This window comes from Megascapheus bottae, chromosome 2 (genome assembly GCF_031878675.1).
Source record: "Megascapheus bottae isolate mThoBot1 chromosome 2, mThoBot2.hap1, whole genome shotgun sequence".
In the NCBI taxonomy this organism is placed as follows: domain Eukaryota; kingdom Metazoa; phylum Chordata; class Mammalia; order Rodentia; family Geomyidae; genus Megascapheus; species Megascapheus bottae.
The window spans coordinates 71137244-71152652 of NC_143510.1; the positions used below are offsets into that span (position 1 = coordinate 71137244).

At 32.3% G+C, this 15409-nt stretch overlaps 1 protein-coding gene across 4 annotated transcripts in view; it reads left to right on the forward strand.

The window, feature by feature from the left end:
* The window catches only part of Lrriq1 (leucine rich repeats and IQ motif containing 1), a 130132-nt gene that overhangs the window by 24794 nt on the left and 89929 nt on the right, over positions 1 to 15409 (forward strand). For all 4 annotated transcript variants that reach the window (XM_090328339.1, XM_090328336.1, XM_090328337.1 and 1 more), the window contains exons 12-16: positions 323 to 516; positions 1914 to 2041; positions 7314 to 7387; positions 8320 to 8413; positions 12781 to 12960. In XM_090328339.1, coding sequence (XP_090184465.1) covers positions 323 to 516; positions 1914 to 2041; positions 7314 to 7387; positions 8320 to 8413; positions 12781 to 12960 — 670 coding nt within the window. The remainder of the gene's footprint in view (positions 1 to 322; positions 517 to 1913; positions 2042 to 7313; positions 7388 to 8319; positions 8414 to 12780; positions 12961 to 15409) is intronic.

The following is a 15409-nucleotide window of genomic DNA, read 5'->3' on the forward strand; positions in this document are numbered from 1 at the left end:
AGCTAACTTCCTGAAAGAAGAGATCTCCTCCTGCACCGGAAATAGAATATTCAGTGGCCCCAAAATGTTCTAAAATGTCTGATTACATTTTAACTTGTCATTTAAAAATATACACCTTGGATTTGATGTGGTGTTTCACACCTGCATTCCCAGAACTCGTATGAATTAGGCAGCAAAGATCATAAACTCAAAATCAGTATAGTTACATTGTCTCAAACAATAGCAGGAGATATGATGTGTTATTAGTATATATTAGTTGTTTGTTTAAATAATACATTTGAGGAAGAATGTATATATAAAATTAGAATTTCTTTTTTTCCAGGTGGTTTAGAATCTTTGAAAAATCTTCAACAACTAATCGTGGACCACAATCAGCTAATTAGTACCAAAGGCCTCTGTGACACACCAACCATCATACACTTGGATTGCTCATACAATCATCTTACCAAAGTTGAGGGCATTGAAAATTGTGGATTGCTTCAGATATTGAAGTTACAGGGAAATTATCTAAGTGAGGTAATTCCTTTAAATCGATTTCCATGACTAATGTTGCATTCTTTTCTTTTTTTTCCCCCCTAAGGAACTGCTTTGACTCTCAATGTGACCTCTTCCACAATTGTCTCTACTTAAGAAATGTTTATCTATAACAACTTTTTTCCAAGCTTGTAAATCTTTTTATTTTTTATTTAAATTTTATTACCAGGATGATGTATAGAGGGATTACAGTTACATTCAGAAGGTAGTGAGTACATTACTTCTTGAACATTATTACTCCTTTCCCATCTTTTTTCCCCACTTTCCCTCCTCCCACCCCCTCCAAGTTGTAAAGTTCACTTCTTTTTATCTATGCTATCTTAATCAGAAGAACCATCTCAATTACTTTCCCTTTCTGCTTCCCTAACCCTCTGTGGATCCATGTGCTTGCATTCAGATGTCGTATACCATCTTCATACATAATTTGCAATGTATTTTGAAATTATTCATCTGTCACCCTCCTATACCCTTCATTGTCTGCATGAAGAAATCATTTGGTTCAATTAAGTTTTTAAATAAGTAAATAAGTAAATGACAATAAAAGTGGAAGAGGTCAGAGGGTAAACCAAAGGGTGATTGAGGATGAAAATGATAATTGTACTTACTTTGCATGTATAAAAATAGAATGATGGAAATTTTTTTAGAAGTGGAAGTAAGGAAAAGTAATGGACAAAGTGAGTGATCAACGTAACACTATTTGCATGTATAGAAATGCCACAATGAATCAATCTCCCTGTTGTCCAACTAAATTATGATAATAAAATAACATTACACAACAGAATGCTCAACAATTATGTGTATATGTTACATACATTCATATTTTATAAATTTATTTTACCATTTTCTTATAACCCTAATCTATAATAAAGATTGTGATTTAGATATAGAAAGTAGGACCAAATCTATTGATTCTATAATTGTATTACCTCATGACATGAAATTAACTTTTATGCAATATGTTAAAAATTATGAAATTAGTGGTAGTACTATTCATATGGACATTCCTATATGTTGATTTTAGATTTGAATTTTAGCAGAATCTATTTTGAAAATTTTAGTCAATTTTCTTCTGTGTAAATTTACTTAACAAGGCCAGGCACTAGCTACTCAGGAGGCTGAGATCTGAGGATTGTGGTTCAAAGGCAGCCCCAGCCCAAAAGTCTGTGAGGCTCTTATCTCCAATTAACCACCAGAAAACCAAGAGTGGCTCTGTGGTTCAAGTGGTAGAGCTTAGAGAGCTAGCACTGAGCTGAAGAGTTCAGGGACAGTGCCCAGCTCCAGAGTTCAAGTCCCATGATTGACCCCACCTTTCCCCCCCCAAAAGTTGCTTAACAAGTCATTTTCCTTGATATAAAGTAATATACTGTATTTAAATTCAGCTTCCGTCCCTGACAAATCACGTTCTACTGAGAGAACTTCGCCTGGATGATAATAGCATTTCAGCTGTGGAAGCATTTTCTTCTTTTTGGCTGCCTTTACTGCAAAATCTCACTCTTTCTCAAAACAGGTGACAATGAATTTTCCCTTAAGTGATATATCTGAGCAATGGTTACTTAAATGATAGTTGATTACATAACTAAATACAGCAATTGAGGGACCACAGGTCATGGGCTGTGGTAGCTTTGAATTTTAGTACATTTCAGTGATTTTATGTTGCTCATTATGTTTTTTTTTCTTAATGATGCATGTGTGTAGAAATGTTTCAGGGCAGGTATGTTTATATTTATAAAGAATATACAGTCCTTGGAAAATAAACAAGGCATTTAATTTAATTCAGAAGGATGTCTCATTTGTCTCAAATGGTACTTATTAAGCCATGAAAGAAGTTTTAATCTGCTCTCAACTTGCATGCTCTTTTTGTAACTGATAAGATGGATCTAAATTTGATTTCCCCTAGGATATAAAGTAACATTTAAAAATACTTTAACATTCAGTTGAAATAGGTACCTCCTTCAGATGATCCATTTGAGACCACCAACATCTGGATCTTTGCAGAGAATGTCTAAAACCAAAACAGAAGCGCAACATGTATACTTCTCTGCTTAATATGTCAGTGAGACTTATCCACTAATACAATTAATTTGTTCATTAAAGTCACATGGAGTAGGATAAAAGAACTACCTTTAACAAGAAATCACTCCTCTGATGTATATGCTAATTTCTTCTAGAGTGAGTTACGAGCAGTCTAATTAAATGTATACTTTATATATGCACAATATATAATATAGATAATACAATTCTTCCAAAATTATGTAAAAGTGTGTTAAGAATGAACAACATTGTTCATTCTTTGAGCATGTAGGTACTAAGTGATATAACTATGAAAATTTAGAACTGAGTCTACATTCAGGTTGTTTCAATCATAGCTAAAATATGGAATTTTATTTGAGTTACAAAGTACATTGCTCATGTTTAAATATAGCTAAATCAGTGACATGGTGCAAGTATGTTCAAGAAGTAATGTACCCACTACCTGAGGAATGTAACTGTAACCCCTCTATATATCAACTGGACAATAAAATAAAATTTAAAAATCAAAGAAAGCAATTTGAGTCATCCATACAGTTGCTGAATCACTTCATGCTACTTTTCAGACAAAAAATAAAATTTCAAAATGAAACATTCAGCTATTTTTGTACCTGTGCAGTTAATCACTCATAAAAATGATCTTTAATCATTTATACAAGTGATCTGAAAGCATATTAGCAATTATAAAAATGTTCAAGATTAGAAAATATTGAAGTAAGGACCCTTTACAGTAATAATGCTTTTGATTTCTTTGTAATTAAAATCATTAAAATATATTTTATTTCTCAAACTTTAATTAGCAATAGTTGATAAACTTTGTCTCATTTATCCTCTTAGAATTTGTACATTTTAATCTGATAATAGAAAGGTATTTTCATGAACTAAAGCATTTTAGAATTGATTGTGATAATTGGAACCATTACTCAAATTATCCCTATTTGTGATTTTGATTAAAACATTTGAATACTGAGATATGTGGTTTTCTGTTTTGGAGGGATGTAATGATAAGAGCATATGATTTTATTCTTAGTTCTTAGAGATTAGAGAGTAATCTCTTAAGCCTATTGGTATAAAATGCATTATGTGATAGACATGCTTTAAAATTTTAATACTACTATCACTCATGTTTGAATATATTGTTTCTGAGTCTTTCCAAAGCTCTTTTCCCACATAACCTTCCACTCTTTCTCAGAGCATGAAGGGAAATGGTCTACTGACACTAATAAATGTTTATACGTAGAACACAACTATAGGGTAGTGCAGATAATCTCAACTATCCTAGGATAAAATTAATCATCTGATTGGGACTTTCCTCAAGAAGTCTTATATACTTCTCACTGTAGACATGATACACCTTATACAGTGTACTATGACAAGGACATTTTCAGGATCTTGATAAAACTCAAAGTCAGCAGATGTGGTTTTGAGTTTGAAAACTATAAATTTTCAGTGAACTGATGTTGATCAAAGTTTATTCTTATTGTCAATGTAGTATTTTTTACCTCATGTTTAAAAAATTCTATCACTGAACCAAATTGATAAACTTGTGAAAATATATTACAAACCTGAGATTTTTTATAAATACACATTTATGTGTATATATACACATATAATATACATACATACAAGCATGAATGCATGGATATTTGGATTTGTGGTTGATATATGGTTTAGAGTGTGTATTTTTCTTTTAATTTTTTTGATAAATATTTTCATCAAAGGATGAATCATATCCATATGTTTTTCCCAACAAGCAGAAAACATAAATAATGATATATATGGATATTGCCTGAAATATTTGTTTCATCCTGACTTCTGTTTAAATTTTCAATAAAACGTGACTATTGCAAGTTTGACTTAGCAGAGTTCTAACTAGAAGACTCTCTGGCTTCATAAATTTTTCCACCACCAGTGAGATTCTCTTAAATAGGAGCAGAAAATGGAAACTGTTACTGCTCATTGTACAAATCTTTTGCTTTTTGTCGTCTTTGAAATTTATATCTTCTCAATGCCCAAGGCTAATGTGCAAGGTCAAATGGTATTGGGTTTTCACTAATGTCCTTTGTATTTCTGGTTTGAATTTTCTTGGAAAATAATATACACAATACCAGTAAAAGACTAAGTTGTAAAGGTTTGAGGAAACAAAATAAATAAATAAATAAATAAATGGGTTCTTGATTAAATTTCTACCATCTTAATGAATAATCATAAAGGTGAATAACCAGCTTTGTTAACTAAACTTTACAGAAAGGAAAAGAGCAATAATTTTATCTAAGTAGATAAAATTTTATCATTACATAGTTAACTTTGTGACAGCAGATATTTCTTTTGTCAGTTGATGACTGCAAAGAGAATATCTATTGATAGTAAAAATTTAAATCTTAATTTCTTTTTATATATTCAAATAATGTCACTAGATCATATGTTCTTTAAAAATATGAACTATTTTGAAATAATGAGAAATTCTTATTCTTAAGGATTTAATATGTCATCATGTATTAGTCTTTCAAAATAATTTCATTAGCAGGGCAGAGATTTAGGTACAATATAATATATGACATATAACACAATCATTTTCTTATCAATAAGAACCTTTATATTTTCAGTTGAAGATAATAATCCAGAACCCACAGAAATATTAAAAATTAAGACTAAATTAAATAATTATAAATCCACAGTTTTAATTTTATTCTTTCTCACTCTTTCTCTTCTAGATTCTTATTTCTCCTCCTTGTCCTCCTCTCTTTTCTTTTCCATCCTTACCCTTCATATCCATGTGCTATTTCAGTAAGTTTTATTATTATGGAGTATAATATGAAATTATGTATATCCAATATTTGCACATGATTTCTCTTAGTAACTGAATTTCTTTATGGAAACTATTATAAAGAAGTATTGAACATTTTCAATATGAAAACCAGCAGTCAAGAACTTCATGTATATTCTAAAAGAATTAAGAAGAGTAAGGGAAAAGGGTGAGCAGTGGAAAGTTGGGTAAGAATGTTCAGTGGGATGACATTGGTCATGACACATTGTATTTATACACTGCTTTATTAAATGGCAACTCTTGCACTACTATTTAAAGATAATTTTTAAAATAAAAAAATAATTTAAAAAAACAACAAAAAACAGAAAAAAATAAAGCTACCATTGTGTTTGGGATTGGTGACATATATAATTATTTTCCTCACTGAGTCTATTTTTTGTCTGTAGAATTTTTTTCCCTCTGCTAAGGCGAACAAGGAAGAACAAGAGAGTCAAGGTCAGAGTCAGAGGGCTTTTCTTGTCCTCTGTAGTCAGAGGTTTTTAAATCCCACAAGGCTTGCAATCACAAAGTTACTCTGAGGATTCTGGCATTATAATAATTATAGGTTTTCTGAATAACAGCAACCTAAGCTCCCCCCACAAACAACAACAATAAACAATGACAGAGTTCACAAAAAGAAAAAGAAAAACTCTTCATGAACAAATGGAGTGTTAGAAGGAAAAAAAGTGGAAATTAAAGTTATATTTTTTCTACTAGAAATATTTCTTTAAATTAACCATATTTTGAATAGATATGGTATTCCCACATTATGTAGCTAAATTAAGACTTTAATTATTTTGTACAAGAGTGTTTTATCATGTTTAAAAACTCAGATAAATTAATTTTAATTTCAAAGTATCTGCAATTGCGTTACAGAAAAAGTATAGATTTACCTAATTGGAAATGTGAATCTGACTAAAGTTATTTTTTCCTTAAGAAAAGGTTAATTTGAACATATTCTATTCAATTGGTGTTTTTTGCTAGAATATAGAATGTTAATGACAATTTTAGCTGAGAAAATGATTTTTTCAATTCTAAAAGTAGAGGGAAGCATAGAGAGGCTCAGGGATAACACCTATGACCTGAGTTCAAGCTCCCCAAATGACAAAAAGAAAGAAAGAAAGAAAGAAAGAAAGAAAGAAAGAAAGAAAGAAAGAAAGAAAGGTAAAGAAAGGATGAGTGCTAAAAGTAGAAGTTTTATTAGTAGAATTTTTAGCACACATTATTGAGATTATTTTAAATATAAGTGTGTTTCTGTAAAATTGTAGTATGTTTTATTGGCATAAGCCATTTTTTCATAAGCTCTTCTTTAGACCTATAAGTTATGAAGAAAATTTCTAATTTAGAATTTTGAATAATATAATTTTGTATACTTAAACTATTATACTTTCAGTCTAATCCAAGTAGTGATCCAATTACAATCAAAATCAATAAAGCTATTCATTTATCTAATTACAAAGTGATTTTTATTAAAGAATTTATCAACATTGATTTTTACAAGTTTTAGTCTTGAACCAAGAAGGAAAACAATAAGAAATGCAAATTCTGTGTAACTATAACAATTACAAAACAAAGAAATAGCTAAGCCTGAGTAACAAATACACATCAAAGTGAATGGTATTTGTGACAAAAATTGGAAATTTCATGGTCATTTCTTCTTAAAATGAATTAAAATCTTCCATTGTAGAAAAATACCATGGTAATTTCTTTTTTAAAATGACCAGAAATCTTCCATAATTGGATTAGCTAAACTCTTAAAGAACTATATTTTAATAAGTACTGTTAGTAAATGTTCAATTGTATTGTACAATTAAATTATATGTAATCACATACAATTTTACATAATTATGTAATTATGTTATACAAATGAATTGTTACATTTGTATATAAATAATGTTAAGAATAGGCCACTTAAATTTTTTAATGTTCTTGTTTTTCTTTTCAGTTTAACAAAAATTGTACCACTTTTTCATTTTGTTTCTTTGGAAAAGCTGGATGTCAGCAACAATTGTCTGTCTGGTAAGTTTATAATGATGTTTAGATTTTTTAATAGTAGGTTTTTAAGTTTCTGTTTTAAATATGGTAAGGATTTCTATCTGGTGAATATAATGTAACCCTTCTATTAATTACAATAAAAATATATGAAAAAAGAAATATATGCATTTAACTAATGGCATTTATACGTAATAATTTATATATTTGTGGTTAATGCCATAGTATTTTTTTTCTAGGAAAACATTCAGTAGGGTATTGAAGAGCCAAGAATGGACTGGAATGGTGTCATTGAGGTTTTGTGCTCAGTGCTTATGTTCTACCACTTGAGCCACAGTTACACTTAGGGCTTTTTGATGGCTAATGGGAAGTAAGAGTCTCATGGACTTCCCTGACCAACCTGGTTTCAAACCCCTGTCTTCAGATCTCAGCCTCCTGTGTAGCTAAGATTATGGGTATGAGACGCCTCCTATAAGCAGTGCCACCAATGGTGTCATATTTTTATGTAAACCACCAACGGTGCATGATGTTTGGCTTTATTAACTATTTTGATTCTTTAATTGTAACTGAAGTGTGCAATTATATTTGGATACATATTCAATTCTCCATACTAACCTATTACTTTAAATATCACTTAATGTTTTGTTCTTAAAAATCTGACAGAAAAAATATTCTAAACCTTACATAATATCTTATTTAATTCTTACATTTATGAGATAGTTTTGAGTATAGATTATACAACAGGCTTCCTAAATTCTCACAGCTGGTAAATGTTAGAAACATGTCTGACAGCAGTCTGTCTTCTAATCTTAGAAAGTCCACTTCCAAAAGCACATAATAATCTGCAAAAAAACCCCAAATATATCACTTCACTTTAATACCTAATGAATGAATGGCAATTAATTCATGATATGTTTATCTGTGATACCTTTCCTAATGATTTCATTCATTTCCTGTAGACTTTATAAGTGCAAAAAAATGGTTTGAGGAGTGCTATTCTCTCTGTGAACTCTCTCTCACTGGAAACCCACTCCTTCAAGAAATAAACTGGAGGTAATGAAGCATTTTCTTACTACTGATCATCTTTTTCTTATAAAAATTGTAAATAGTCAAGAAAAGTTCAAATTAAAAATAATTAAAGTTATCTTTACAAAATTTTGTAAAACATACCTCATTTAGCCTGCATAAGTATGAATGAACTAATGGAAACTTGAAAATATACTAGTGATCCAAAAACTTAAAATTTATTCACAATACCTTGGTTTTACCTTTAGGAAAAAGACTTGTTGAGAACAACTTTTATGAGTCCTATTCCTTGCAGTGTAAAATATTTTCTGTCATATGTTAATTGAAATATAGCTTTACAAACTTATGAAATATTCATTTAGATTCAAGTATATAGGGAGTACTGATGAAATCAGGATAATTACTAAATCTATCTCCTTAAACTTTTCTTAAAAGATAAAGCTGAGGGACCAAGAGTTTGGTCTAGTGGTAGAGTGCTTGCCTAGCATGCACAAAGGCCAGGAGGTGTTTTTGTTTTTTGTTTTTTTGTTTTTTTTTTAGTTGTAGGGCTTGGACTCTAGGCCTGGGCAGTGTTCCTGAGTTCTTCAGCTCAAGGTTCCTGCCCTACCCCTGGAGCCATAGCTTCACTTTTCCCATTTTCTAGTGATTAGTTGGAAACAAATAGTCTCACAGACTTTAGTGCTTTTGATGGGCTTTGAACTGCAATCGCAGATCTCGGCCTTCTGAGTAGCTAGGATTATAAGGCATGAGCCACTGTGCCCAGCTAAATGTTAATTCTTGCAAGTTAATAGTTTGGATGCCCATTATTAGTATCAGAAATTCCCAAAATAAAGTCTTAAACTTTATGGTATCACAGGGTACTGAATAGATTTTCCAAGTTTTCTGAGAAACAGAACTCTAGAATCAATTATTAAATGACATAGTAATGTCTAATTAATTCCAAATTATAAGAGATGGGGATTTGTCAATTTAAATTTTTCTGTACATTTGTGAAACAGCCACTTGAATGTATTTCTAGACATATTCCCTATCATCTGGAATGGGAACAAAGTCTCTATCCAGTTGTATTAATGTTGTAACTCTACTTTGTAGTTTAAGTTACATGATATGCCTTTAAATCTTCCTTTCTAGTGACCAACCAGATCTTAGAGTTAATCCAAAAAGAAGAGTATTAGAGTATCATGTGTTTAAACACAACACTAGGCAAGTGATAGTATTAATAATGCAACTCTATGATGTATAGTTGTTGATAGATATGTTGTGGTTTATGTCAAATTTGGGCCTCAAGAGTTTCTTGGCTTGGTTGCCAGTATAACAGTATTCAGAAGAGAGATATGTGGATTAATCCATGGATGGGTTTATAAGTGGGGAGCTTTTGGCTGGTAATGGGAGCTGGGGAGTTGAAAGTTGTAAGATCTTGGGATCATTTCAAGTTTATAAAAGTTAGATTGTTGCTTTCTCTATCTTAATTCTTAGTTCCTGACTGATAGAAGGGGAGCCATCACATGTTCTCCAAGTCTAAGAGAACATGGTTTTTATAGTCTATGTTGGTGAAATAAGACACACTATTTTTTCCTGACAAAGGTATAACAAATGACACCTTACAAACGACACAACTGTAATCAAACCCATGGTCCCAAATAATGTTTGGATTTCTAAAAAAAATATTTTGTCTATAGGGTACATAAACTAATTTTGGTAAAATATTCTCATCAGAAAATACATTGACATTTTTGTTATTTATTATTTACTGTTATTATAGATGTGATATACAAAGGGGTCACATGTGCATCAATCTGGTAATGAGCACATTTCCTTTTGTACAGCATCTTCTGCTTCCTCCTTCTCTTCCAGTCCTTCACTAATATATCTACCCACTAGTAGTAGTTCACTTTCATCTGCAGACACTTAGAACAGAAGTCCGGAAATTCCTCAGAAACCTCAAGAAGGATGTTCCCTACAACCAAAACCCTATCACTCCTGTGCATCTATCCTGAGCATCATATACCAGGTTTTAATTTTAAGCTGTATAAGTAATAAAATCCCCGCTTACTACCCTTAATAATTATAATTTTTAAATATTTACTGGAAATAATTAATCAAGAAAGAAAATTAATAGAATATCTTGATTAGGTTATACATACAAATTTTACTTGGTATTAAAATTACTGTGTTTACATGAACATTGCTAGACTAGAGTATCCCAACTGGGAAATCCTACTTGTCAGTTTTTACTTACATCAGTTAATCTGACATACTTCATTGTCCTTAAGAAGAAATACATATTTTCTAAAGATTTAAATCTAGAATCATATAAAATATGGATTTATTAATGAAAGGACTAACTCAAACTTTAAGCTATTTGTTTCAATGAACTTTACAGCACCCCTGATGCCAACCAAAGGATTACTTATAGATTTTCCCAGTTGGCTTCTTACTTTCATGTCTAGCCAGTGATAACACCAACAAAACTGATGTTCTAAAAAAAAAATCTCTTTTTAAAGTATAATCCTCGGATTGAGTTTGAAATCTCCTACGGGATTTCCTTCACTCATTAATGATTAATAGAGCTTCTGAAGTGACAGTATATGCACCAGGAAGTTTTCACTAAATGAAATATTGATTTAGCCCCATGGCTTGGAGGAGCCCAGCTGGAAAAACGAATCTTGAGATCTCACAGTATTCTTATACTTCATTCCCAACATTAATCAACTTGGAGCAGCATGTTCATCTAAAACTCTAGTAAATCAGAACTCTGGAATGCCAGCAAAACTTATGTTATCTTATTCAGGTCCTGAAAAACGTATCTTAAACAAAAAGGAATCCAACAACAAATTCAATCTGGAAGTTGATTGTGAACTTTACAAATATATATTGCCACAATCTTGATGATCCAAGCACAAATTTATATCCAAATGCATTTAAAATAACCTTACTAAAAATAAATTGATATGTTTTGATTGTGAAGATTGTGATTGATGCATCACAAATATTCCCAATGTAAAAATTCAAATCCTTTTAACCTTTGTCATCAGTATTCTCTATATAAATAGAATATTTTACCTAAAGATATCAATATCAGTAACCATGTCAAGAATAAAGGTAGAGCTGAGCATGACTCCTGCCTGTAATCCTAACTACTCAGGAGGCTGAGATGTGAGAATTGCAGTTCAAAGCCAACCCTGGCACTAAAGACCATGAGACTCTCATCTCCAATTAACCACTAGAAAACCAGAAGTGGCGCTGTGTTTAACTCAAAGGGTAGGGCGGTAGTCGTGAGTTGAAGAGCTGAGGGATAGCTCTCAGGCCCACAGTTCAAGCTCACCAACACACACACACACACACACAAACACACACACACACACACACACACACACACACACACACACACACACGTATTTCATAATGGAATAGAGTTTTCTCCATTGCTGATCTTATGTCAGTTTCTATATGAGTGATTACCATGTGGATTCCTTCTCAATAACACTATTACATCTCCTAGAATTTTTTATAGTTTTGTGTATTACATTTAAGCATTGACATTTATTTTTTGATGAGAGCCAGTCCTGGGTGTTGAACTCTGGAACTAGGTGCTGTCCATGAACTTTTCTAAACAAGGCTGGCATGGTGCCACCTAAACCATACCTCCATTTCTGACTTTTTGACATTTAATATGAATTAAGAGTCTCATGAGTTTTCCGGTTTGGGCTGGTTTTGGACTTTGATTCTCATTTCTCAGCCTCCTGATTAGCTAGGATTACAGGAATGAGTGACCAAAACCTGGCCAATGGTCAACTCTCAGTTAATGTTTCATGAGTTATCTAAGGTCTGACAATACTTACGTATTTTACTGTGGATTTAGTCATTTTAACTCCACTTGCTAAAAGAATTATCTTTGTTCCCTTTGCTTGCTTGTGGTATTTAATCAGTGATTACCAGATATATTTATATTAGCCTCTCTCTTGGTTTTCTATTCTTTTTCTCTGATCGATTTTAGATTTTTCCCCATTACTTCCTTATTGTCTTGATTACCATAGTTTCATATTCAGTCTCAAAACCAGATAATTTCAGCTCTCTGATTTTAAATAATTTTTAGCTTTTCTGTGTCTTCTGTCTCTCTATAGAAACTTTAGAATCAGTTTCAGAATACATGTATATGCTATACTGCAATTATAGTTTGATCAAATTGAATCTGTGAAGATCTGGCATGTCAACAATGCCATCTTTCTATCCAGGAACATGGTGGCTCTGTTCATTCATATTCTTTTTAATATATTTTATTAGATTTTTAAAATTTTCCTCCAAGGAAAGGCTACCCTTGTAGGGAGATTTACTTAGAATCTCCCAATCAGATATCATCTAACCAAGTTTTGCTTTGTGTCTGTTTGCATTAGACAAAGCCTTCTTAAAATACTACCCACTCTAAGAATCCTCAATGGTGATATGCTGACTTCTTGTTCTGAAATCTACAGTGAAGAACACCACCAGCTAGAATCAGTGGGTTTCCTGGATCTTTGTCAGCACCAGATTCAAGAACTCACCTCACTAACTGAAAACTGTATCACTGCAAATGGGTACAATAATTATGTTGTTCTTGTCATATATAAAATAATGCCATGGATATGCATACTTCTGATTATCACAGTCATAGTAGTTATAATGAAAGGTGGTGTGGTTGGACAATAGAACACCCTTAAAAATCTTTTGGTGCCAAGAACTGTAATCTTAACAACTCTGGAGGCTGAAATCTGAAGATTGCAGTTCGAAGCCAGCCCAAGAGAAAAGTCCATGGGACTTATCTCTAATAAACTACTCAGGGGAAAAAAAGGGCCTGAAGTAGGGTACAGCCCTATTCTTGAGCACACAGAGTCTCAGTGATAGTGCCAATGCCTTGAGTTCAAATACCAGGTCTGTGGGTTTGGGTTAAAGCAGGCAGGAAAAAAAAATTAGAAAAAAAGTTCTTGGGCATAATTTTTAATTTTTTTTCCAGTTGGGACTTGAAATCAGGGCCTGTGCACTGTCCCCTCACACAAAAAAAACTAAGTAATACCCCCTTTCTTTTTTTTCTACCTCTTTTCATTTACATTTTTATGTGTTCTTATTTTTTTTTTGCCATTTGACCTCCACCTTTTTCTTTTTTAATGTTATGATTCTTTCAATTTTTTTCCACTATCCTTCTGCCATTTTGATTTTTCCTAGAAACAGTGACAGCAATGGGTATAGACTGGATACAAATGATATTTTAATTGATACAGTCACCTGCATTTTAATCTGTTGCTTCTTAATTCTAGCATTTCTTGTCTAAGAACTCACAATTGTTTGGGATCTCCCCCCACGTTTTTTCTTGTTTTTTCTTTTTTACTTTTTAAAAATTTTTATCATTGATCTGTCCTATATATACCTTCCCCATTTCTGTATATATATTTTATATATTCTTCTTATTACTCTTTTTATTTTCATAAGTTTTATCTTATTTTTTTTTGAAATTTTGTACTCAACTATTTTACCCTTCTGTCACCTTAGGTCAGTTATCCCTTTTCTTCATTACTACATTAATCTTACACTCCTACATTACTCTTTTCTTACCTCTCCTCTTGTTTTTCATACTATTTTTCTATCTCTGGTCCTCTTGTTCATCCTTCAGCTTTTAGAATGCATGGATCTAGAGTTGATGGTTGCTGAGCAGTACTGTATATTTAGGTGTTCAATTATACTGTAAGTCCAGAGGGACTTAAATACAATAGAGATTGGATTGTGGGGGGGGGGGGTTGGTCATAAAATGGTGACTGGTGGTGGTATTAGATTTGTCTGTAAGTGCACAAAAAGAGAGACAAAGTGATAATACCAATCTAAATTTGTGAACATCTATTGTCTGGCCAGCTAAAGAAACCTAGGTTGATCATATCTTAAAAATTGTAATCTTGTGCAGCATTAATCTTGCTCCCATTTTCAAATGGGCAGAACAAGAAACTCAAGAAAAATGGCAATTCAAGGAATAGGAAAGCTCACCCAATATAAACAGGAAATGGAGCAGTCAATGGCAAAACTAGAGGAGAGTCCTCTAAATGCTAAACAAGTACAATTTATAAACATGATCAATGAAAAGTTTGAAAACATACAGAAAGATACATGAGGAAGCCATATCTACACGAGATGAAAGCATAAAAAAGGTGATACATGAATGTGAGGAAGCCATACAGGAGGCAATAATAAAGGATTTACATGAACATGAGGAAGCTAGAAAAAGAAAGATAGTCAAATTCATAGAATCCACAAACAAAAAGCTGACCGAACTCCAACAAATGTTCAATGAGAGTAAAGCTACTGAACTAACCACTCAAATGGAAATCAAGGAGTTAAAGAACTCCATACACAATATAAAACAAGAGATACAAGGCATCAAAAATGAGCAACTGGAAGGAAGGGAGATGAAGAATAAAGTAGAAAGTATTGATAGCAGGTTAGACAATGCAGAAGACAGACTCTCCGGATTTGAAGATAATCTAGTTGTTATAGAGAAAGAAGAGAAAATGAGTCAAACCAAATCTAGGAAATAAGAGAGAATGCTTCAGGAGGTCCAAGATACAAGTAGAAAGCCTAATTTAAGGCTAATTGGTATTGAGGAGGGCTTGGAGAAAGAGGTCAATGGTATTGGAAATATACTTCAGGGAACTAACAGAGAGAACTTCCCAAATATCCAAAAGGGCAGGCCCATCCAGATACAAGACACTTTTAGAACCCCATATAGACCTGACCACCACATTGTAATCCAGACAGGATCAATAGAGACCAAAGAAAGGATCTTAAAGCACCCAGGGAGAAGAGAACAATCACCTACAAAGGAAAGCCAATCAGAATAACCCCAGATTTCTCAGCAGAGACCATGCAAGCAAGAAGAGATTGGAAGGATATATGTCATGCCCTTAAGACAAATAACTACCAACAAAGAATACTATACCCAGCTAAGCTCTCTTTCATAACTGAGGGCACAATAAAAACCTTCCATTCCAAGGAAAGTTGCAA